The 26,188-nt window shown below is 38.6% G+C and overlaps 1 protein-coding gene across 1 annotated transcript in view; it reads right to left on the bottom strand.

The window, feature by feature from the left end:
• Positions 1-1,631: 1,631 nt before the first annotated feature.
• Positions 1,632-26,188, bottom strand: part of mgat4b (mannosyl (alpha-1,3-)-glycoprotein beta-1,4-N-acetylglucosaminyltransferase, isozyme B) — a 43,171-nt gene continuing 18,614 nt past the window's right edge. Inside the window, 14 exon segments of the mRNA NM_001102914.1 lie at positions 1,632-2,373; positions 4,043-4,155; positions 5,023-5,089; positions 5,177-5,255; positions 7,675-7,868; positions 8,254-8,361; positions 8,966-9,096; positions 9,679-9,793; positions 12,381-12,456; positions 15,097-15,210; positions 16,010-16,056; positions 17,449-17,582; positions 19,363-19,503; positions 23,530-23,697. Of these exon segments, the coding sequence (NP_001096384.1) occupies positions 2,344-2,373; positions 4,043-4,155; positions 5,023-5,089; positions 5,177-5,255; positions 7,675-7,868; positions 8,254-8,361; positions 8,966-9,096; positions 9,679-9,793; positions 12,381-12,456; positions 15,097-15,210; positions 16,010-16,056; positions 17,449-17,582; positions 19,363-19,503; positions 23,530-23,697 (1,517 nt within the window). The 3' untranslated portion in view covers positions 1,632-2,343.

Below are 26,188 nucleotides of genomic sequence, written 5' to 3'. Positions count from 1 at the left end.
CAGCAGTCAGGGGGTTTTCAACCACAGAGGTTGCTTAATAGTCAATAAAATGTGTAAAAGCTGCTTTTAGAAATTACCAGAGGTTTGATTTGAGGATATAAAAGCACAGAAAAGGAGAACTTTAGAAGAATCGTCAATAACATAACAAGAAAAGTTTTAGCTGCCTGTTAGCATACCAAACCTGCAGAGCTGGATTAAAGAAGCACAACAACTAAGGCAATAAATAATATATGTAAAGTGTATTTATAAACAATGCCAGGTGTAGGCACTTTTTAATGCGATGCAGAATATATTAACAAAGGAAGTAATAAACAAAAAGCACAAATAAATTATTTACTGACCTCCAATTGAAGATAATGTAAAATTAGCAAATTGCTTATTTTACTTAATGGTAAGCACAAAAGGTCACTTTCCTGATATTTAATCAGCAAAGGTTTTTTTTGGCATCAGTAGTGACCACTCTACTGACTTCTCATTGAGTGGTTATATCAATCACTTTGGCTCATGTTACACAAGGGAATAAAGGCAGTTTATTGGCAATCTTGAGCCAACAAGGGCATTAGAAGAAGACTTAAGGGCACATTTACTAACCCAAGAACGGGTCGAAATGAGTCCGATTGCGTTTTTTTCGTAATGATCGGTATTTTGCGATTTTTCCGTATTTTTTGCGATTTTTTTCGGCGTCTTTACGAATTTTTCGTTACCAATACGATTTTTGCGTAAAAACGCGAGTTTTTCGTAGCCATTACGAAAGTTGCGTAAAATCGCCCGATTTTTTCGTAGCGTTAAAACTTACGCGAAAAGTTGCGCCTTTTTCGTAGCGTTAAAACTTAAAAGGTGCGAAGTTTCGCGTAAGTTTTAACGCTACGAAAAAAGTGCAACTTTTTGCGCAAGTTTTAACGCTACGAAAAATCGCCAGATTTTACGCAACTTTCGTAATGGCTACGAAAAACTCGCGTTTTTACGCAAAAATCGTATTGGTAACGAAAAATTCGTAAAGACGCCGAAAAAATCGCAAAAAATACGAAAAAGTCGCAAAATGTTCGTTTTCAAGTCGGAACTTTTCCAATTCGGGTCGGATTCGTGGGTTAGTAAATCAGCCCCTTAGCCTGGCACATGGGGCATTTCCTTCACTGGAGTATTTCAACTCCTTCTTTCTTATCTGCCTCTGCCAATTGACTCCAATGAGAACCACTTGGGACAACTATTACAAGAGATTCTCTGCCTGGGCCAGTTTTATTGTTACTTTGTATTGTTTATTTTTTTTCTGTTGAGCCCCTCTCCTGTTCATATATCAGGCTCTCATTGAAGCTGCTCCCTGGCTGCTAAGGTAATTTGGACCTTTGCAACCAGATAGCTGCTGAAATTCCAAACTGGAAAGCTGGTAAAAAGAGAAATAATTAAAAACCTACTTATATAATTAAAAATAATTAAAACCTAATTATATAATTATAATAATTATATAATTAATCCCTATTGTAGGCAAAACCATCCTATTGGGTTTATTCAATATGTAAGTGATTTTTAGCAGATTTAAGGTATGGAGATCCAAATTACAGAAAGACCCCTTATCCGTAAAACCCCAGGTGCCGAGCATTCTAGATTACAGGTCCCATACCTGTACACAAATATTTTTTTTTTTTTTTTAATTACCTTAAGGAATAAGATTCCTTTGTGGAATTATTGTAGAAATTGTTATCTACAGAAACTGGGAATGTGCCAGCACAAAAACAATATGCCTGCCTATGTTTTAGTGAGCATATAATGGTTGTAGTGCCAGTGCCTGTACTCCCATACCAAGTAAAACAGGCAACCCTCAGTAATCAAATAACATGTCAAATATAATAAAAGAAACATATATCAATCAAATATATTACTGCACATATCAATTTTCTAAGCCATAATAAATAATCTGTATAAGATGGTTGTATCCATATATCTATATTAATATACTTTATATTTCCCTGATCATCTACAAAATCTGTATCATACTAAAAGCAAAATAGAACTGGAATATTGGTTCCTGCACAAAAAGCATTTGGGGGGTTTTCGGTTCTCATGGAATGTATATGTACATATTTCATGATATTCTTTTAAAAAAATCCATATGTTGGCTACAAAATGGTGTGCACCTAGGATACAGGTTGTTTCTCAGTTAAAATCACATTGTTTCCATAGGGTTTTCACAAGAGCGCATGTAATCCTAGCTACAGTAGATCTCACAGAGGTAGAGTCCAAGGAAATTGACAACAGGATGATATCAAGGTGCATGCAGAAGTCCCTAATAGGCAGTGACAATGACAGGCTTTGTGCCACTTCTGGAATTATCTTCTTTTTTGGGTGTCAGTCTGCAGGATTTCTTTTAATATGGATCTAGAAAAGCAATAACATAGTAACATAGTAAGTTGGGTTGAAAAGACATACGTCCATCACTTCAACCATAATTCCTATATATAACCTGCCTAACTACTAGTTGATCCAGAGGAAGGCAAAAAACCCCATCTGAAGCCTCTCTAATTTGCCGCAGAGGGGAAAAAATTCCTTCCTGACTCCAAGATGGCAATCGGACCAGTCCCTGGATCAACTTGTACTAAGAGCTATCTTCCATAACCCTGTATTCCCTCACTTGTACTGAGAGCTATCTCCCATACCCCTGTATTCCCTCACTTGTACTGAGAGCTATCTCCCCTACCCCTGTATTCCCTCACTTGTACTGAGAGCTATCTCCCATAACCCTGTATTCCCTCACTTGCTAAGAATCCATCCAGCCACTTCTTAAAGCTATATAATGTATCAGCCAGTACAACTGATTCGGGGAGGGAATTCCACAACTTCACAGCTCTCACTGTAAAAAATCCTTTCCGAATATTTAAATGGAACCTCCCTTCTTTTAAACAAAGTGGGTGCCCTCGTGTCCGTTGGAAGGACCTACTGGTAAATAAAACATTAGAAAGGTTATTATATGATCCCTTTATATATTTATACATAGTTATCATGTCACCTCTTAAGCGCCTCTTCTCCAGTGTAAACAGACCCAACTTGGCCAGTCTTTCTTCATAACTGAGACTTTCCATACCCTTTACCAGCTTAGTTGCCCTTCTCTGGACCCTCTCTAACTCAATAATGTCCCGTTTGAGCACTGGAGACCAAAACTGAACAGCATATTCTAGATGGGGCCTTACCAGCGCTCTGTAAAGGGGAAGAATAACCCCCTCCTCCCGTGAAGCTATACCCCTTTTAATACAGCTCAAAACCTTGTTTGCCCTTGCAGCTGCTGCCTGGCATTGCTTGCTACAGCCAAGTTTATTATCTACAAGGACTCCAAGGTCCTTCTCCATTATGGATTTGCCTAGTGCAGTCCCATTAAGGGTATACGGGGCTAGCATATTTTTACATCCCAGGTGCATGACCTTACATTTATCCTCATTAAATCTCATCTGCCACTTAGCTGCCCAGATTGCCAGTTGGTCAAGATCCTGTTGCAGGGATGTCACATCCTGGATAGAATTGACTGGTCTGCAGAGTTTTGTGTCATCTGCAAACACTGATACATTACTCATAATACCCTCCCCTAAGTCATTTATGAACAAGTTAAACAAAAGTGGACCCAGTACAGAACCCTGAGGGACCCCACTGAGAACCTTATTCCAAGTAGAGAATGTGCCATTAACAACCACCCTCTGTACCCGATCCTGTAGCCAGTTTTCTATCCATGTGCGACTTCACTAAGACCAATAGACCTTAGTTTAGAAAGCAGTCGTTTGTGGGGAACGGTATCAAATGCTTTGGGGATGCAGTAGATATAATCTATTTGGATTTTGCCACTGTCCAGCTTCTTACTTACCTCATCATAAAAAGCAATTAAATTGGTCTGACATGACCTGTCCTTCATAAAGCCATGCTGATTACTGCTCATAATGCCATTCTCCAGTACATCATTTTGTATGTGATCCCTTAACAAGCTTTCAAATAAGAAAGCCATGTGACAGATTTGTTGATTCCATAAAAAGACAGGCCCTGTGGATAAAAGGGGGACACTAACCTCATTTAGAATGACCCAGACAGCAGAGTTCTGTAAAACCGAAAGCCGAAGTGCAGAAATAGGGTTTAAATAGGAGTTCACTGGCCCTTCTGCTAAGCCGTCTTCAAATTTACCTTGGAGAACAATAACACAGCGATCAGGCAATCAGCCTTCGTAATTTTACAGTTTTCAGTAAACCCATATTATATACGCGTGCTCTACTTTATTGCACCATCCTCTCTTACTGTCAAGTAAATTGTCTTTGTCTAAGGTCTAAGGTCATGAAGTGATTTTAAAGGGGTGGTTCACCTTTAAATTAACTTTTAGTATGTTGAAGAATGGCCAATTCAATTCAATTTCAATTGTTTTGCATTTTTTTAATTTTTTCATAATTATTTGCCTTCTTATTCTGTCTCTTTCCAGCTTTCAAATGGGGGGTCACTGACAGCCAAACAACTATTGCTCTGCGAGACTAGAGTTTTATTGATATTGTTACTTATCTTTCTTTTCAGACCTCCCCTATTAATATTCCAGTGTCTGTTTCAAACCACTACTTAGTTGCTAAGGCAAATTGGACCCTAGCAACCAGATAACTGCCAAAAATGCCAAACTGGAGAACTGCTGAACAAAAAAAAGGAGACCACTCACAGATTGTCTCAGAATACAACAGGCTACATCTAGACTGTAAACAACATGTCCTTACTTTACTGCAGTGCAACTGTTCTTTAACAAATGAAATATTATAGTTAAATAAAAGCTCATATTGTTATAGTTCAAAGACACAAATAATCCTTCAGTTTAAAATCACACCCTAAATGGCCAGCGATAAGTTGTTAAGAGTTGTATAGTTTATGAAGTGACTATGGGGAAGATGTAGGATGCAGGGCAAATGCAGGATCATAGCTACAGCCATTTTGCACCCTAAAGCACTGAGAGACATACTCTTCACTCACCATTACAAATAATAGCAATGCTAAAAGCAACATTATGCAGAATTTTACCTATTCTAAAAAAGCCATCCGACAAGCGTTTATCTTTGGTGTCACTCCTCAGCTCCACTATGTCTTTCTAGGACACAAAACAGAAAGGAAACTAATTAATGCTAGAACTTCCATTACTCTTAACTGAAAAAGGTGTCTAAATATATCCACATACCCGGTAAGGAAGGACCTCCACTGTTGTGTTCCATAACTGATCTCCTGGATGTTCAGGGTTTCCACTGCGAAAAAGATATCTAAAACCAAAACACATACAGGTATATATAGTTAATAATATACCCCTTGCTGTAAAATATAAGGATATTATAAGTAACTGAGGAGTTCCAAGATCATATAAAAAGCACAAGGCTGAAGGCCGAATGCTTTTATACAGGTCATGGAACTCCAAGGAGACCTCTAACATCTGCATATTTTTCAAGCAAGTTTACATTATTTATTATAAAACACACATCAGTGAGTCACTAAGCACATTTTCTAAAAATATAATTTACAGATATTCATAGCTCTTGGGTATAATACACAAATATTTTAACCTGGCATAGCTATTTAGGAGAGAATTAAGCAGGGTACGAGTGGCATATTTATTTATTAAGCCCCATCATCTAACAAGTAGATTATTAGTTTGGCAACACAAGTGTGTGTTATACTGGGCAATACAAGGCCAAGTCTAATGTTTTTAACAGCTGCCCAAGTAGCCAGATCAGGGGGTACATTTTTTTTTTTTTTTTAATTCTGGCAAAGTACCATGAATGTACCTTAAAAACATTGAAAGGGAACTTGCTCAGATTATTGTATGCAGCCTGTAATAGCCTTGTTGCTTGGCCTTAAAATATACACATCAATATTGTATGGATATGTATCAAAACAATGCCTAAAAGTGCACAAAAGGGTTAAATCCTTAACATTAAAGAATACCGTTTTAATTCTCAACAAAGCATATGGATATTTATAAAAGAATAATGACCTAAATGATATTATGATTTGGCCTCTAGACACGTAGAACATATTAATATGAAAGCCATTGGAGAGCTCATATCTTATGGAAAGATTCGGTCACAGGCTTCCTGGAATATCTTAGCAACCAAAGACATGGAAAATAATTTGGAAAGTCAATTTCCAGGACTTCTAACCTATTCGTTAATCCCTTTTTAATCTTTAATTCATTTTATGGACAATCTTTAAAACTTGCTGATGTATTTCTGACAAATGGTACATGGATGTGTTTATTGGCGGGAGACCCGAGTGAGCCCTAAGTATGGCACACTGCATATGCACAGAGGAAGGCTGAAGTATTCACTATTGTTCTTGCATTCTTCCTACCGAATATATGTTGTAAGAAAGCACTGGGAAGGATGTTTGGCTCAGGATCAAACACTGCAGAATCATAATGCAGGCAGAACAGCCATGCATCAGCATTTTTCTAATACGTCAGATTAATTGTATAGCCTACAGGGCAGACAGTAAAAGTATGTATGTATGTATCCACCGTATTGGGCCCTAAAAAGTAATATTAAGTACTGTTTGTTGTGTCAAAGACAACCCCAAAAATAAAGCTGGCTTCTAATGGCAGATCTGGGTTTCCTTATGATATATGTATTGTGCTTTAAGCACATTGTACTAAACAACTGTAGATTTCCATATCCACAGAGCACACCCTCCATTTACAGGCTAAGGGCACCAAATTTCCCACAGTGATAAGCTGTTTAACCACCTTACCATGATGCAAAAGTCCTGCATGTTAATGAAGATTTGTGCGGGGTGTGGCAACTGTAAATGGAGGAATAAAAGTGAAGGTGCCACTGAGAGTGTATATGCCTCTGTTCCATGGGTGTGCATTGTACCTATCTACTGTGGGGAGCAGCCTGTCCCCCAAGATTACTGCTTATGTCAGTATAGTTCTAGGGCTCCCTGTGGTACTATGTGGGTAAATCACTAAACTATGCAGTGTAAAAATAATCACAGTTCATTTAAGCAAAGCCTATCTGTCTAACACAGAGACAAACAGAAGAAATGGCTTGAATGCACAGTGGACATATTTCAGCTGTGTAGGGCTTGTTACCCATAAATGCCAATAGAACTTTGCCTTAATTTTCTTTTTGTAGTATGATTAAACTAAATTGCAGATTGGCTAGAGCAGTTTAGCACTTATGATAGTAATTGCAGCCCCATAGTACATTGCTTACAACTATAAGAAAGCTAGTGGCCATTGTGCACATTTCTGTCACCTACATAATTAATTTAAAGTGCATATGTTATTATTCATAAATAAAGGGTCTAATAATGTTTTCATTTATAGAACCACACATCACTAGGGATCAAAAAAGAAAAGCAAGTTTTAAAGCAAGAAATGGGTACTGAATTGATCCCCAATAAGTGCATTTTTGTAGCCATTATTGTTATTGTGCAACATGTTGTTACATAAAAGCTGGGTTATGAACCACAAGCCATTTTAGGCAGTAGAGTAGGGAATTAGCAGGACTGTACAGAAGCAGAGCCAAGCGTTGCTTAGCTACATATAAGGTTATTAAATTATTCTGGCTCCATTCTCTCTTATGGCTGGCACCTGCAATCTTTTATTCAGGAGTATACGCATTTTGTGTACAACAGGATGCAGAACAGAATGACAAGGCAGCATGAGACAACATAATAATGCACCTTTCTACATTCACTGGCTTGTCAAACTTAAAGAGAATGTAGTCTCCTGCAACGGGTGTAATGGCCCAGAAGAAATCCTCGCCCAAGTAAGTCTTTTCCAGCGTGTGGCCTTGATAGACTTTTAAGGAAGTGGAGACTTCAGCAGGTGGGTTCACATGAATTTTATGCAACAATGGTTTCAGGAAATCTTTATCCTAATTGACAGGAAACATGAAGGTCAGTGATTCACGAACAGATTTTTCATACATAAAGAATGAGCGGAACACATTGCTAATTTATTTTCTTAATGATCAATTTCAAGCAGACATTAAGGCCAATACTGTATAACAAACAGTGCACCCTGTGACCTATCACAATATGCAAGGACTGTGGAAAGCTGGCTATTTATACACTTTAGGTACAATAATAACAACGTCAACGTCATTAAACCATGGCCCATTAGGCTTGTTTATAATGCCAGAATGGCAGAATTTGGCTGAGATGCTGGCAACTAACAATTCTAACTGGTTTGGTAAGAAAACGTGCAAAAACTCCCCATTACAAATAATGCAAACATATTTACATAACTTTGTCACTTACTGTAAGTTTTTGTATTTTCCCTGCCAATGACGAATGGAGTCCAACATGCTGGAAAAGGGAAGGACGGAAACGGATTCGCAGATTGGACTTTTGCCTGTCACAATGTTTCTGAAAATAGAAACAGGAACAATAATGCTTACCTAGTATAACAATGGTTCAACATAAAAGGATTATTATTGTTTATTTGGTCCATGTTACAGATTGTTTTGTAATCCAAAGATTGTGAATGTACTACGTCCAGGTCTTTAATAATGAAATTCGGTTGCAGGTAGTGGTAAATTATCCACCGAGTGCTGTAGGCACGTGCCTAGGACTCCTAAACACAGGGGCTACTGCTAGATGGGTAGTCAGAACTGATGGTGTTAATAATTCAGCTGCACATTCTCTTTCTTTGTATGTTCCTGTATGTGAGTGAAGAGGGTATTGTAAATACCATTATAACAACTACACTATTTTAGGGGGAGAAGTTGAGAAAATATTTTAAAAAGATCTATAAACACAGTAAATAATTTTGTGCAGACTAATCAATGCCTTTGATCTTACCATACATCTTGTTACCAGACCACACAGTGTGTGGCAATGATCAAAGAACAATCCGGAAACAAACGGTGCAGTATGGTCCCTGAAAGTCAGCACCATAGATTTTATCATTCTCAGCAGGTAAGTGCTAAACCTGCATCAGATTAATAAGATGTGATATCATTGTACTTACTGCATCTTTTTCAGGATTACAAACTTTCACCCATAATATATGGTCCAGAAGCCAATCAATAGGTTTTTCCTTGTAAAACATCAATATAAACTCAACAATGAGTGTAATATCCGGGGCCTGAAACATTTTACCTGATAAACAAGAAGCAAAACAATCAATTAAAAATGCTCACAAATTAAACTGGCTGTTCAAGGGGCCTTTCTTGTTAGGGTATACTATATGAAGTAAAAACTCCCACCGTGAACTCCCAATGAGAAGCCAACTGGGGGATGCTTTGAACCTCAGGCGGGTAAAAGCAGGAGAGAGCATGGAGAGAATGAATGTTGGGGCAGGAGTGGGGGAGATCACATAGTTGTAGGCAAAATGCATGGAGGTGCATAGAAAAAGCAGACATTTGGTAAGGGGTGTATGACAGTTAGAAAAAGCATGAAAGTGTGGGGAGGAGAGGAAGAAATTATGGCTATGAGGGAAGAAGTGGGAAAGAGAAAGCACATAAATGGAAGAAGCAGGAAAAAAGGAAACTACCAACTAGAAAGGACTGAATGGGGCAGGGATTTTTTTTGTTACTTTATTTAGAAAAAAAAAAAGTTCTATCAAGAGAATTCACCCAAAGTTAACTTCCCAATGAATGACATTTTACAAGCATACACGTAGAAATGGTAAGAAAAAAGGCAGCGAGGCTGCATTCAGCAAATCAGTTAATTCTAACTTACCAATAAATCCTAACTGGGAAAATTCTAGAATCATCCAGTCTTCAGAAGAAAGCTGAAGTGCAAAATTCTTTATTGTACTGAAATAATTCTGCTTGGCAACAATATCATCTTCTAGCTATGCAAAGAAAGGGCACAAGTACAGGCACATGGTATCAGCATTGGAAAGAGCTACCCAGCAATTATTTCATACCAAATAGGAATTAAGTTAAAAAGAACAAAATGTTATTCTTACAAAGGTTTTTTTTTTCTCCAGCACATTTATTTTACTTTCTTCAGAGACTCATTTTAAGTTGCCTTTATATTTCTGGCATCATTTAAAGTATACCCCCTTTTTCAACATTTGTCCAATGAATAGGATTTGTGCTGAACATACTTTTTGCCTATTCCTTTGATTAGTAAAAACAACTTTTGTTATTTCTTACTCTAAATAGGGCAAAATATAAAAATGAAGGTAAAGCCACATTATACTTCCTGATCCCAAAGAACAAAGCCAAACAAACCAGCAACCACTGGGAAGCCTCTGTAAATTAGGCTGCTTCTTTTCTAAAAAAAAACAGTTAACAGGCTGTAGCTAGGGTAAGGAGGGGTTCATTTATTTAAAAAAAAAAAAAAAAAAAGGCTTCCCAGTGGCTGTTGGTTTTTCTGTCTTTAACAAATCATCAATGAACAGCACCGGTCAGGAACATTTCTTTAGTAATATAAGGCCTTTATTTCATGTTGGCCAAATTCCGGACAGTACAGGCAACGTTTCAGGCCCTAAGAGCACTTTTTTTCAAGCTCTCTTTTTTCTGTCTTTGCTCACTGGGATCAGGAAATAGAATGTGACCTTAATTTAGTTTTCAAATGTTGCCCTGTTTAGAGCAAGAAATAAAAATCATAGATATTACCTAATTTAAAGGCCAATGAAAGGTTAATATAAATTAAAAGTAAGTCTGAAGGCATTCTTTTTAAGTACTTACTGCATATCTAAATTCCCAGATCCCTGCTTGCTTCTCTGAGATATGGTACTGGCAGCCTACAGCAGTGTGAAGACTACAGTGAAATCACTGTAATCTCTCTGCCCTTCTGTAGGCTGCCAGCGGCAGCCTTCCTATTCTCTGAGCATGTGTGTAACTTGATCCTGTCTCCTGTTCTGAGCTACACATGCCCACCAGCCAATCAGAAGCGGATCTGGCAGAGGTGAGGAAGGGAGAATACCTTTTTAGAGATGGCTGCCTGTTCTAGAAAATGTGAAGTAAGTGTGACTGAGTAAATATTTGATTAGGTGAGCCAAAAGTGTGGCATTTTTACTAAACAATAGGAGGACTATTGGGCAGTATACTTTTTAAATTTTGACTTGCATTCTCCTTTAAGCACAAGTCAGTTTTACTGCACAAATGTAAAAGGGGTAAAAGGGGTAAACTGTCCCTGTAATGAACATTCCAATGTTAAGTTTTTCATTTTTATGGTAAAATTAATCTATTCACTGATAGATACCATGTTGGAATCTGAAATGCATACAATGTAAAATCTTCTCCAAAATATTTTCATGCAGCTGTTAAAATACATATTGGGTGCCTAGATGTACCCTACCCATGTCATATGGGGGACTACCCCAAAAGGCAAAAATACAGATTTAACTTAAAATGCAATGTGAGTGTTAAATGGATGGTTGGCCAGATCAACAATATAGTCTTCTCTACTTCTAGTTCTATTGCAAACCAATTAGAGTAAAGCTCTAACAGAACAAATAGAACAATATTCTGAATATGTCACATTGGGACACATCAAAACACAGCTAAAGTTAAAAAACAAAGACTTTAAATCCATATGGTGAAGACTAGCAGATACAGTAGATACATTTTAATCTTGCTCTATATGGATTTGGTGCTTCTTTTCTGAAAAATATATAACATAATGATGAAATTGTTATGAATAGATAATGAAAATTTCTATTGTTCTAAAACCAACTAATACTTTAGTACAGGGGTGGGCAAACTACGGCCCACGGGCCACATCCAGCCCGTTGGCCTTTTTAATCCGGCCCGCCGACTCCGGGTCCCTTTAAATCATTTCTGGGCCCTGATTGGTTGCGCTTCGTGCGTGCTGTATACGCAGGGGGCGCAACCATAAAAAAGGATGCAGCGGGGAGCCGGGAAACAGACGCAGCCTAACGATGGAGGGAGCCGCAGGTCGGGGAGATGGAGGATGCTGGGGGGGGGGGAGCTGGTGTGAGGACGTTGGCCCGGCCTGGCCCGCTTGTGAGTCAATGTGGCCCCCGAGCCAAAAACTTTGCCCACCCCTGCTTTAGTATCAAAGAATACTTTAGAAAGTTACCAAGGGGTGCACAAGGACAGTATGAAGAGACATAGGGGCTATTTAGTGTCAGAAAATTTTATGGAGCAGTAATGATGATAACTGTTTGGTAAAACATTATAGAATGATATGTTCCAGTGCAGAAAATAACTGTCCCAATCCTTTTTCCTCAAGTGCAATCTGTAGTTGGAAGTAAGGATTCTGACTGGTGATAGTGCTCAGTAGCAATGTAGCCTTTAGCCACTCCGCACAGCAGAACACATTCTGAAGGCACAACATGCTAACACAGGTATCAGCATGCATACAGAAATGCTTTCTGAGTGCTGTCTGGTTTGCCAGTTAAGCTAGGGGGGAAATGTCTGCCTGTTTTTTGTTACATGTGGAATTACATCTATCTTTGGATTTACCTGGATGTAGTAAATGCCCTTCCTCTGAGCATACATCATGAGAAAACAATAGTCTAAATTTTGTTTAGTTCGCCACCTGTAAGAAAAGTAAAATATGAATAAAAATACTATGTTTCAGAAAAGAGATTCAAGTGCTTGCTTTGTGCAAAAATATTCAAAATCAGTTTGACTTTGCAGTCATAACACTGAAATGTAAAACATAAAAGTATAAAATGACACAAACCCATAGTGTGATTCTGTAAAATTGTTTCATAAAATCAATTTGCACTTAGAAAATATCAGACAATAAAAGCCTCTCAGAACTACCATCTCTGATTCTGGAATGCTTGTAAGGAATACTCCCCATAGCTAAAGTTTTGTGTATGGTCCATAAGTTAGTAAGCTGACCGGTCCATTAAGATGTTATAAGTTATGCGTTTCATCAGTTACACTGACTTCCTTGGGGTTAAAATAATTGTGCAATCAATTCTGAGAGGTGTTTATAAGTATGAGAGAAAAATTAAACTTGATCTCATGTCAATAAGTGCACCTATTGCATTCATTTCAGCATGTCCGTGCTTGTGTCTGCTATCACAAATGAGCCCTTGTATTTCCAGTTTTAAGTGTCTGTAATCTACAACTGTATCTCACCGTGTGCCCTGTGTATGCTCAGAACAAATGCTATGCAATTTAAAATTTCATTCCCCAACACAGAAAATCACGGATTTCATTAAAAAAATATACCACCATCTCTCTCCATGCTCCTATTGACATGAGAAGCATGGGTAAAGTACGGTAGAAAGCTGACTTAGCAAGTAGTAAGCTGGTGGCAGTACAGGTGTGGGATCCATTGTCCAGAAACCCATTATCCAGAAAGCTCCGAATTACTAAAAGCCCATCTCCCATAGGCTCCGTTTAAATCAAATAACTGATTTCCATTTTCTCTGTAATAATAAACATTACCTTGTACTTGATCCCATCTAAGATATAATTACTCCTTATTGGGGGCAGAGCAATCCTATTGGGTTTAATCACTGTTTTATATATGTATGTATGTATATCTTTATTTATAAAGTGCTACTTATGTACGCAGCGCTGTACAGTAGAATACATTAATACAAACAGGGGGTTATTAAGATAATAATAGATAAATATACAGTATAACAATAAATACAGATAAATACAGTTGCAATAAGTTAAGAGTCAAAGACACAAGAGGATGGAGGTCCCTGTCCCGTAGAGCTTACAATCTATATGGGAGGGTTTTATTGATTTTTTAGTAGACTTAAGGCAGTGATCCCCAACCAGTGGCTCGTGAGCAACATGTTGCTCCCCAACCCCTTGGATGTTGCTTCCAGTGGCCCCAAAGCAGGTGCCCATTGTTGAATTCTTGACTTGAAGGCAAGTTTTGGTTGCATAAAAATCCAATATAATGCCAAACAGAGCCTTCTGTGGGCTGCCAGTCCATATAGGGGCTATTAAATAGCCAATTATAGCTCTTATTGGCACCACCAGGAAACTTTTTCATACTTGTGTTGCTCTCCAACACTTTTTCCATTTAAATGTGGCTCACGGGTATAAAAGGTTGGGGATCCCTGACTTAAGTATGAACATCCAAATTATGGAAAGACCCCTTATCCGGAATGCACTTGGTCCCTGAGCATTCTGGATAACGGGTCCTATACCTGTACTGAAAAGATTTTTACTACAGGTATAGGTGCTGTTATCCAGAATGCTCAGGACCTGGGATTTTCCAGTCTTTCAGTAATTTGGATCACCCTACCTTAGGTCTGCTAAACATTAAATAAACCCAATGGGACAGTTTACCTCCAGTAAGGAGTAATTATATCTTAGTCACTGCTTTATTATTACAGAGAAAATAGAAATGGGAAGAATGGGAATTTTTTGAATAAAATGAAGTCTATGAGAAAAGGCTTTCCCGTAATTTGGCGCTTTCTGGATAACAGGTTTCTAGATAACAGATCCAATACCCATATTACATTCACTCTGCTGCCCCTGGATCAGAGACAGTGTTGGGCAGGAATGATACACAGTATAGCAAGAGTAATGCAGGTAACTAAGCTGCAGTATTATGACAAACTAACGCATGTTTCAAGTACACAAATAAAAAACCGAACTGTAGCTAAAAAAGGGAGTCTTTTCTGCTCAGTAGCCATGTGATCCTTTCACCAATTACAACTGCTTATTTAACCTCTGGACTCACACAGCAGCCCTGTGCCTCAGCTGCAACATATGGGCAGATTTCTGTATTTAAAGACTTACATCTGCACTAACTCAAACTACTTTAAGGCTATCATGTAAAAAATATATTTTGTGTTTAATTTGTGAAAGTTGTGTACATAAAATTTTCTGTGTGATCAACAATTTGTTGGGTCCTATTGTCATAAATGATGATGACTAACATACAGATCAGAGAAAACAATAACTTAGATCCAATTTAAGTGCATCCACCTAGTATGAAAACCAGTATTATTTTGTATCTTCATTGAGCAACTTCACACCTGGCTTATATCATCAAGGTAGCAATTTATTGTGCCTTACACAATTTGTGCTTAGTTACACAGACTCGCTAAGTGCCTGCCTTCCCCTTATTTCAAACTGATATCCTCCCCAGGACAGTGCACCCAGACCCACTTGTCACAGCATTAAATACTTTCTAGATACCATTTGGACATTCTTCTGTATCTGATCTCCAGTTTATAGTTTTGCTACTTACCTAACTCTTTCCTTTGAGTCTCCGAAAGTCTCCTTTAAATTATTTAGGTCAGGATAATACGTTGCAGGAGGAGAGATTACTTCTACTAAACCAGAGCTGATCTCTGTGGCGAACCTGGAATTATAGTCATGATTAAATGATTTAGTGAGTTACAGGAAATTACACAAAGCATTTATGCAGAAGTCAATTAAATTACACCTATTTAAAAAAATCAAATTCTTGGCTATGCAGTAATTCAGTAATTCATAACATGACCCATATGGTAATGACTGTCAATCGGACATTTGCTTTAGGTTTTCTATCAGCATTAGAAATGGTTGCCTATACTCATAACAACAATGTGCTTTAATTTTTATAACTACGCAAGAAAAATCAGAGCCAATGGCTAATTGGTTGCTATGCATTACTAAATAAGAGCAAACTCATTTTTATGTTACCACATTATTGCAGTAGATTTCTGAGACCTGCTAGGAATGAATAGTTACTATTCATAGTTGTAAAACTGCAGTGTTGGTATGATCATAAGACTTGATTAGAACTAACGTGGGGTACTTAGAAAGTCTAGTCAGTACACAATCTTTGTACAATACTGCACATGAAATCAACTAATAAAATATAAGCAGAACTATATACCATTTAGTGTAACATTTAATTTTTACTTACTTGGGGGTTATTTATCAACAGTGATCAAATTTGCCCATGGGCAGTAACCTATGACAACCAATCACATTGTTACACTCATTGTTCTTCCTGCAGCTGGCTCAAAAAGACAATCGCTGATTGGTTGCTATTGGTTACTGCCCATGGGCAAATTTGTGTTGATAAATGATCTCCATTAGTCTCAGTACATAATAATCATAATAATAATAATAATAATAATGTAATATTTAGTTTGCATATATACTGAACTTACTCTTTTTGCAAACTGGCAACAACACTGTTAACATATTCTAGATCTGTCTGTGGGGAAAGACAAAATAAGAATGTATGTTAAAAATACAATTTTAGAAATCACCAGGGCAGCAGAATTTAGGTAGATCAGAATATACTGCAATTACAGTGTAAGGAATATACCCCTGTTAATTGGATGAAAAGGAATAAAAATGGATCTCACAAACCTTTTTCCCCCATTCTCTGCACTCTCTCCTTGACTGGCTTCCTTTTAAATCCCTCTACCCAGCTTATCTCCTGTTCTAGAGTATGCCTGGACTAGGCCATAATGTGCTGTTTTTTTGCACAGAAAATTGATTTTTACTACATTTTTTTAAATGCTTGACCAGCCACAATAGAAGCTTTGGCCATATTAGAATGGTATTGTGTCTGAAAATCAGAGATTTCAAGATTTTAACCTAGTTTGTCTCCAGATTTGGGGGAGGACAGCAATTAACTGCCAGTACATGAGCTTCCCACACCTTCTATATTTAGTTCCAAGTATTTTGAGAACATATTTAAAGATCGGGGAAAGGTAAATTACAAGCATCCCAAATATAATATTACAGGTATGGGACCCCTTATCCGGAAACCCCTTATCCAGAAGGTTTCGAATTACGGAAAGACCATCTCTATTATAAGCAAATAATTCTAATTTTTAAAATTTATTAAAACAGTACCTTGTACTTGATCCCAACTAAGTTATAATTAATCCTTAATTGGGTTTAATTATTGTTTAAATTATTTTTAGCAGACTTAAGTTATGGAGATCCAAATTACGGAAAGATCCCTTATCCGGGAAAACCCCAGGTCCCGAGCATTCTGGATAACAGGTCCCATCCCTGTACTAGTTTCTGTGAATTGTACGATAATAAATCACAGCAAATCTCAAGTTTGTCTTTCTTTGGTCAGCTTGCCAGTTTCCTTGATCTACTTTGGATCTACTCAGGTCCTGTGTGAGGATCACAGAGAAAGAGTGAAGTGGATGACATGCTCAATTTTTCTAGCCCAGCAGTTGCACGAGGGGGCAGATTTAGCAAAGTGTGAAATTAGAGCTTACCACATAAAAGTCAAACTCATAAAGCTCAATGGGTGAAATTTAGAGTTCACCATTTGATGAATACATTTCTGAAAATGCTATAGGAATGAATAGAAAGTGGGGGAATTTTTCTGTTTTATCTCACACTTTGATAAATCTTCCTTAAAGTCTCTCATCTTGTCTCACAAAGTACTATCACTTTATCACTTGGGAAACGTTTTTTGGGGGGTTTTCCTTCTCCATCAGACATGACATATGAGTTGGCCGTACAGCACAGTAAATCTGGCATTTATATATTCTATGGCTGCAATAAGCCAATTTCTTATTTTCCCCCAAAAAATCACAATAATAGTGAATGAAGGACAATATTCTGAGGTGGTTACCTCTCCAACGAAGACTATTATAACACAGTCTAGTTTTTCTTCTGGAGACAGCTTATCAATAAGGGAATGCAAGGTCTCTTTCAGGTAAGACTTCACTCTCCTTTTTACAGTAGGAATCCCCATGACAACTGAAACTATACATATAAAAAAGAAATAGAAAAATATTAAAATTCCAAATGAAATGCTATTAGTGATGTATGAGCAAATATGTATGTATGAGTAAATCAGATTTTATTACACAGAAACTTTACTAAACAGAGGAGATCAGCTTTTATAGTATTATGGAAAGCATGCACAGTACATAGTGCATATACTTCTTTATACGGCATCACACTGAATATGCAAAAGTGAAGCTTCTACAAGGAACTGAATTTCTGACCCACTCCATTTCTCCCCGCAAGTAAATGGCTTAACAGTGTTTTGCACTGAATATGTTTAAATACTTTGGTAAACATTTTATATACAGGGTTATACAGCTATGGGATCCCTTATCCGAAAAACCCATTATCCAGAAAGTTCCAAACTACGGAAAGCCCATCTCCCAATTTTAAAACTGATTTCCTTTTTCTCTGTAATAATAAAACAGTACCTTGTAATTGATCCCAAGTAAGATATAAATAATCCTTATTGGACACAAAACAATCCTATTGGGTTTAATTAATGTTTTATTGATTTTTTAGTAAACTTAAAGTATGGAGATCCAAATTACGGAAAGACCCCTTATGTGGAATACTCTTGGTCCCGAGCTGGCTAACGGGTTCTATACCTGTATTTCCATCATCAGCATCCTGCTCCACTTCTCTATTTATGACTGTAATATTCATCACAATATAACAGATGCTTACACTGCTGCTTAATTTCGCCATGTACAAAATTAAGTCATTTATGCCTTTACATTTCATCATCAGCACAAACAAAGATCAACTTTACAACAGTAATCTCCAGCAATCCCTGTTGCCTTTCCCTGCACAGTACCTTAGAACTGGCAGCATATAACAATGGCATAAAAAGCATGTTTAGAGTACCTGTGTAGTTTGAAGAATTTAATCTTCATCTTAACTAAAAAAGTAGGGCAGATATGTTGTACATTATGTTTTGGGCTCCTGTACCAGCCCAAATCAATCACAGCCCTTTAGCAGCGAAAATATGTGCCCCCAAAAATGCCCCAGTAGCTCCCCATCTACTTTTCTGCTGATTCCCTGCACATGCTCTGTGCTGCTGTCAGTTACCTGAGTTTAGGGACCCACTCACAATATACTGTATGCATAGAATATAAATGTCACAATAAAAGGCTGATTAGTAATTTATTCAGATTCACATTACATTGCAGCTCTGAAACTAGTGCAATTTGCATCAGAATTGAATAATTAGCCCTTTGCATCAGCTTACAAGCCAACCTCATTTTCTGCTTGATAATTTGCTACAACCCCTAAGCTCAGCTTCTCTACAGCTGCTCAGAGCACACTGAGCATGTGAGTGTCGCAGACAGTTTGCAAGATGAGGAGCTCCTGTGTCAAGTTTTCAGTCCAGGATCATTGCTGCTATAGAAATCCTGAATATTTAGGCTGACGCAGTAAGTACAATATATTGAATATAGCATCTTTAACCATATTCATTTTTAAGGTTTAGCTTCTCCTTTAAGGCTGCTGAGGCCAAAAGTAATATTTGACCCCATTAACACATGCTGCAAATGGGCACAAAACTTGCCAGTGTTCTGCTTCACAATCCCTTTTCTATCTCATGCTCATCAAGAAAGACTGGAAAACTTGAGTAAAGGCATATTCTATGCTTTCCCTAATTTCATTTGGAACATTAAGTTAATCAGTCTGAAGTCTATGTACATGAAGCAGATTTGTGATGCGAAGAATGCTCTGATTAAGTCATGAAATCCCAGTCTATATTACTTGCACGTACCTCCAGTTCTACCAAGGCCAACCTGCACAGCAGGTTGAAGGCTCCCATCATGATTTAGCAAATGAGGCATATGGTAATATATATTTGGCACTTGAAGAGCTTTTCTGTTAGTTAAATCCTTTATCAGCTTTTGAGTTTCATCTGCAAAAACAATAAACAGAAAATAGTACCTTCCCCATAAGGAAGCAAAGCCCATCCTTTGGCACATCAACATTTCCAGTAACTACACGCTCCTTTCATTATTAGAAACACTTAGTTTAGCATTATTCATTTCAAACAGTATTACTCCATAAAAGTGGGGAGACATTTTCTTAAGATAAATAAGACAAAATGGGCCAACAAACTACACCATAACCCTGCAAATAAAGTGGCCTCCATAGTGGGCTGGGACATATTTACTGTGCATCATAAAAATAATTATGACAGACAATGAACAGAAGTGGTGTTTTATTTACTGAGTAAAACATGAGCAGTAAATATTAAGTTTGATATACCATCCCTAGTAAGATCAGCACACTGGTTTTGATGTTACAAAGAAAGATACTATAAGTTTGTCTACAACATTTATTTCACTTTATGTTTAACTTTAACATTAACGTGTCTATAATATATTCTGCACAGAACCCATTTGTAATTAAATTTTGAATATATTTATATTTGTGGGAGGTTTCCTGTGGAGGGGATGTCAATTTGACAGTCCACTTAGTGGAAACTTAATTATAAAAATATTTAAGACTGGGTGCCTGGATTTAAGGTTCAACGGCCTTTGAGCACAAAATCCTCAAAAAATTGATTACATGGTGAGAACAATATTGCTTAAACACTGTGTTAGCAATCCTCAGGCCAGAATTTGGATTGAAAACAGGCCCTGTACAGAGGCTCAAACAGCCCCTCACCTGCTGAAATAACAATGACGGTGTATGGCAGCTTACAGCAGCCCCCACCTGGCATCTGACAGAATCCACAGATTGCCAGTTCAAGCCTAGCAATCCTTATTATTTAAGCAGGGTGGGGAGGTTATCAGCCTATCAAGACTAGAAGAATAACAGGAACATACAATCTGACAATTAAAAAAATGACTGCCCACTTCTGTCTACATTCTTTTCCTAGTTTAAAGGAGAAGGAAAGGCTAATAAAGAGTTAATCTCAAGCTGCAGGCATACCTTCAGTTGTCTCAGTAGTGCCCTAAAGTCTCCCCATATTTCACCTATTCAGATGATCAGAAGCCAAACACGAAGAAAAAAACGCTGAGCTGCGTAAAGAAAGTTCCCATAATGCCACACTCCTTTACAGACACCCAGACCAAGTGAACATGCTCAGTTAGTTAGACTATGAATCAGCTTCCTGCTGATTGGCTCAGATCCACATTCCTAAGGGGGGGAGTGAGTTCTTAGCATTCTTGAGGGAGGGTGGCGCAGGAGAGAGGAGACAGCAGAGAGCTGCATGTCTCTGGCACATGAATTACAGACACAAGAAATCTTTTCACAGAGAAGTCAGTGCAGCATTCTGTGAGTGCTTATGGCTGTATTTACATAGACCTTTCTGATAAAGCTTACTTAGTTTTTACCTTTCTTTCTCCTTTAAAGAGCAGGAAAGGCTACTACTGTAGCCCTTAATATAGTGTAGAGCTCTCTTGCCCAAAGCAAATCGCCAAATTTATTTTTTAAGATAATGGTCACATCTCCCAAAAATTGGCTTGTAAGGTGTATTTGCAGCCTGTCACGGCCGCCATCTTGGATTCCTGGATTCACCTGCTCGCACACCCCCCCGCCCCTGGCGATCAACCCCCCCGCAACACCCCCTACCCGCTCGCATCCTGCCGCTCGCTCCCCGCTTGCATGCTCTGTGTGTCACAGAGGCGAGGGGAGGGGAGCGCGCCGGCTTCTCTCACTACAATCGACCAATGCGCATGCGCCACCTACAGTGTCCTGGTCACATAGTCAATGCAGGAGCGATGCATTATGGGAACTTTCTTTACACAGCTCGTTTTTTATTCCTGTTTGGCTTCAGAGCTTCTGAACAGGTGAAATATAGGGAGACTTAAGGGCACTATTGAGAGAACTGAAGGTATGCCTGCAGCTTGAGATTAACTCTTTATTAGCCTTTCCTTCTCCTAAAAATCACAATATTTCAAAACTACAAGCAAACAGATTTAGCTTTCATAGCACTCCCATCATCCCCCACACAGCACTCTCATTGTCATGCAACATTGCTCCTTTCAGCAACAGGGTAATATATTAGTAATAATTTCTTTCAATGCTTCTACTGTTGGACAAGTCCAGACACTAACAGAGGCTAGTTGAGAAGAGTAAAAATGCTAACTTTTATCACTAAGTGAGTAACCACCACGTAAGTTTTTAGTTATAGTAAATGCATGGATACAAGTGTTATACAACTTCATATGAAAGAGAAGACCATGACACATTGCTGCTTCTAGAATCTATAGTCATGATTCACAAATCCAATTTCTGTGTTGAGGAGTGGGAGATCTAAAAAAGCAACTGACTTGCTTAAAGACCTTAGAAATCCTATTACTGAATTGTCAGTTAGCTGCAGTTTCCCCTCCTAGGTAAACCAAAAAGAACACATTTCAAAATCACCCTAAGGCAGTGCTGTCCAACTTATACGGTGCCGAGGGACGGAATTTCTCCCACATGCATGGTGGAGGGCCTCTAAGGAAACCAGTTTTGACCACTCCCCCCTTTTAAACCACAGCCATTTCGAACCACAGCCATTTTATCAAAATGGTGGTAGTGCAGCAAAAACCCAGATGCTTGGTGCTCGCTGCAGGGATATCAACCATCATTCATATGTGAAAGAATTATATTATGTCATATTAAGACACACCCTTAAATCCATATGCCTCCTCCTCCCCTGTGGATAGCACAGCAACCCCCAGCACATAATTACACACCTTAGGGACCATTTAATGGCTATTTCCAACTGCTAACAAACTCCCAGAACAAACCCATGCCAGGTTTACCTCCCACGGGCAGCATAGGGTAGGCAGAGTATGGCACACACAGGCAGCACTCTGCCTGCCCTATGCTGCCTGTGTGTGCCATACTCTCCCTGCCCTATGCTGCCTGTGTGTGCTATACTATGCCTGCCCTTAGCTGCCTGTGTGTGCCATACTCTCCCTGCCCTATGCTGCCTGTGTTTGCCATACTCTCCCTGCCCTATGCTGCCTGTGTGCCATACTTCCCTGCCCTATGCTGCCTGTGTGTGCCATACTTCCCTGCCCTATGCTGCCTGTGTGTGCCATACTCTCCCTGCCCAATGCTGCCTGTGTGTGCCATATTCTCCCTGCCCTATGCTGCCTGTGTGTGCCATATTCTCCCTGCCCTATGCTGCCTGTGTGTGCCATACTCTCTCTGCCCTATGCTGCCTGTGTGTGCCATACTCTGCCTGTCCTATGCTGCCTGTGTGTGCCATACTCTGCCTGTCCTATGCTGCCTGTGTGTACCATACTCTGCCTGCCCTACCCTGCCTGTGTGTGCCATACTCTCCCTGCCCTATGCTGCCTATGTGTGCCATACTCTCCCTGCCCTATGCTGCCTGTGTGTGCACCATACTCTCTCTGTCCTATGATGCCTATGTGCCATACTCTGCTTACCCTATGCTGCCTACACACAGGCAGCATATGCCAGGCAGTACATACAATGTCTGAGGTGAAGAGGTGAACAATGTGGGTGATTACAGCCTGAGCCTGAGGTGTGAACAATGCAGTGGGTATGCTGCCTGTATGTGCCATACTCTGCCCTACCCTGCCTGTGTGTGCCATACCCTCCCTGCCCTGTGCTGCCTATGTGCCATACTCTGCTTACCCTATGCTGCCTACACACAGGCAGCATATGCCAGGCAGTACATACAATGTCTGAGGTGAAGAGGTGAACAATGTGGGTGATTACAGCCTGAGCCTGAGGTGTGAACAATGCAGTGGGTGAACAATTCAGGGATTAAAAAGGTGTAAACAGTACAGTGGATTACAATTTTAAACAATACAGGAGGATTACAGCCTGAATCTGAGGTGAGAACCATGCAGGGGGCCAGTTAATCTCAGCACTGATATCATTTAAAGATAACACAAAGTTAAGACATCAAAGCAGCCAGACAGGTGGGGGGCAGCGGCCGCCAGTAGAAGGAATAAGAATCTGGGTCTTTTACCTGAAAAATGATTTAATGCATCTCTGCTCCCGTTCGCTTCTTTTATCATTCTCCGGAAATGGTCAAGAATAGCATGCAGCTCTGACGATCGCTGCAGGGTTCTGTGCTCAGCAATACGTAAGCGCTCCTTTAGTGCATGAAATTCTCGTTGGTAGGCCATCAACTTCTCTGTGGGAGCAAAGCAAAATTACATTGTCTGAATAATAAAAGGAAAATATTTATACAGTACTGTTTTCCCGTCGAGCTTGTGTTAGAAAACCTGGACTGACTGCGTGTGGCAACTCCTAGTGATCCTGGAAGTGTCTCACAGGGTCAGCAACAGAATGAAATGAAAATTGTTTCTTCCCATTTAATGCTTATATCTGTTTGTTCAGCACCTGCAAACAAGAAATGGTTTTGTCTTCTATAGAGGCAATGCCACTTGACAACAGTTTACAGCTTTTTACAGCTCCTGGTAAAGTCAAAGCAGGTTTCTGAGGTCGCTTCATGGCAGAAACAGCACTGTTGGCTAAGCTGCAAAAATCAATCAGCGAGTAGAGACTACTTGTCTTTTTAATAGCAAATATTTGGACAGTTGCTATGGGTTAGTATTACTAACCTATTTAACTTCCTGATATACTTAGCATTTCAGATTATATAGCCTCCAGACCTAAACTGTAAAACAATACATCCCTTTATAATATAGTTATAAATGTGCATCCTTATATAGCATATTTTCAAATATTACACAAACTTCTATTCAATAGTACTTTTTTAGAATTTTTTCACAGACAGCAAATATCACACCTGCAACATGGTACAGGTAGGTTGTATTTAATGACACAACATAATTAAGTTGGAAACAGGCCACAGCTTTATTATATTAACCAATAAATCCACATGTCATCAATACAAAAAAACAACCATAGCCAGCCCCTGCTTACTGCCCCAGCAGGCTGCCTATATAGTTACATAATTACATAGGGTTGAATAAAGGCCAGAGTCCATCAAGTTCAACCCATCCAAGTAAACCCAGCACACACAACCTATACTGACCTATCTATACACTCATATATACTTGGCCAGTATTTGACTTGGAGACAACAAATAATCTGCAGACACTAGACCTAATAGGGAACATAATGAGATTATTGTAATATATTAATTCTAGCACTTGGTCAGTCTTGTGAGTCACTCTAACCAGTACATCTAGAATCCCTGCAAGGCAGGACGACTGCTGCTTTCATCACACATCATGAGTATCTGGAAATATACTTCCTATACAAACACAACAAAGTGTCCCATTCTATTATGCACTTTGGGGCAAGTGCTGAGGCCCAATACACTGGGCTTCTTACCTTTCTCTAGCCTTAGTTATGTGAACCATTCCACATAATAGTGGTTTATTATTCCATATCAGTTTCTTTAACCTGATGTGGAAATCCAGCTTCCTCTTGTCTCTTTTCCTGTTTCTATTTCTGGAAATAACTTTAGCCAAGATTTATAAATGTATAGCATGCAGTTTGAATATCAACTGCAGTCAGTGGGCACCCAAGGGTATATGGATAAGATGCATGGAATGGTTCCAACACTATTACAAGAAACAATGTTATACCAAATGAACTACATTTAGGAAAAGAAGATACAAGGCATGCACTATGAATAGAGTTAACTAAAAACCATATTCACTCTTTTTAAACTTTTACCCTATGTATCATAATGAAATAATCACTGATGATTTATCTTTCTCTAGGTTCCCAAATTGGCCCAAAAAGCCAACAGGACAACACAGGAGGCAAGATGATGCAATGAGCTATAAATCAATCAGTTTTTTTATCACATACATTTCTTTTAATGTCCTATACCATAACCTTATTCTTGAATACACTATTAATTACACAATGTGGCAGTATAATATGAAAGAATTGTAACAAATGATAAACAGCAGTGCATTAAAACAAAAAAATCCTTGATTCCTATCTCTGCCCCCACGGTGAACACTAGATTTCTGCAATGTTGGATAGCATTGTAATGATTTTTATATTTTTCAAACAACTAACCATGTTTCCACATGTAACCTGAGGAAAATCCAGCTGCCAGAGCTATAACAGAAGACAGGAATGGAAAAGCTTTCAGATACACACATTTTCCACCTGAAATAAGTGATAAGCTCTGAAAGTAGAAAATGCACCAAGCACTAGAACTTCCCCAGAAGTGAGAAAAAAAAGTATTTAGTTAAGCAACAAGTGAAGCAAAAAATCTAAAGGTTAGTGTAGGAGAATAAAATTATAATAAATTAGCTTGAATAATAAGCTAGTACTGTATGGGAGAACTGCTTTGCAACACCTGACAAGACAGGAAAGACTGCTTTAGTCCAAACAATGCCTTTTTCTTCAGACAAGTTCACGAGCAGGGTTGATCAGCTCTTGTTCCTTAATTTAAACCGTATTTTTACCTCCCCTATCACACAATAGTTGTGTAAGGAAGAAGTAAAATAAGTTTCAATATAAAAGAAGAATGTTATAAACCATGTAAAATAATACTGCAAGAGGCAGATTTATCAAAGTGTGAAATTAGAGCTCCCAGCAGTAGAATTCCACCGCTTTATTAATTTCTATGGGATTTTTATAGGCATATTTATCAACAGGTGGAAGTTAGCGTTCACCTTTTGATACATATG

The sequence above is a fragment of the Xenopus tropicalis genome, chromosome 2, assembly GCF_000004195.4.
Source record: "Xenopus tropicalis strain Nigerian chromosome 2, UCB_Xtro_10.0, whole genome shotgun sequence".
Lineage (NCBI taxonomy): Eukaryota > Metazoa > Chordata > Amphibia > Anura > Pipidae > Xenopus > Xenopus tropicalis.
This window is presented reverse-complemented; position numbering and strand designations above follow the sequence as displayed.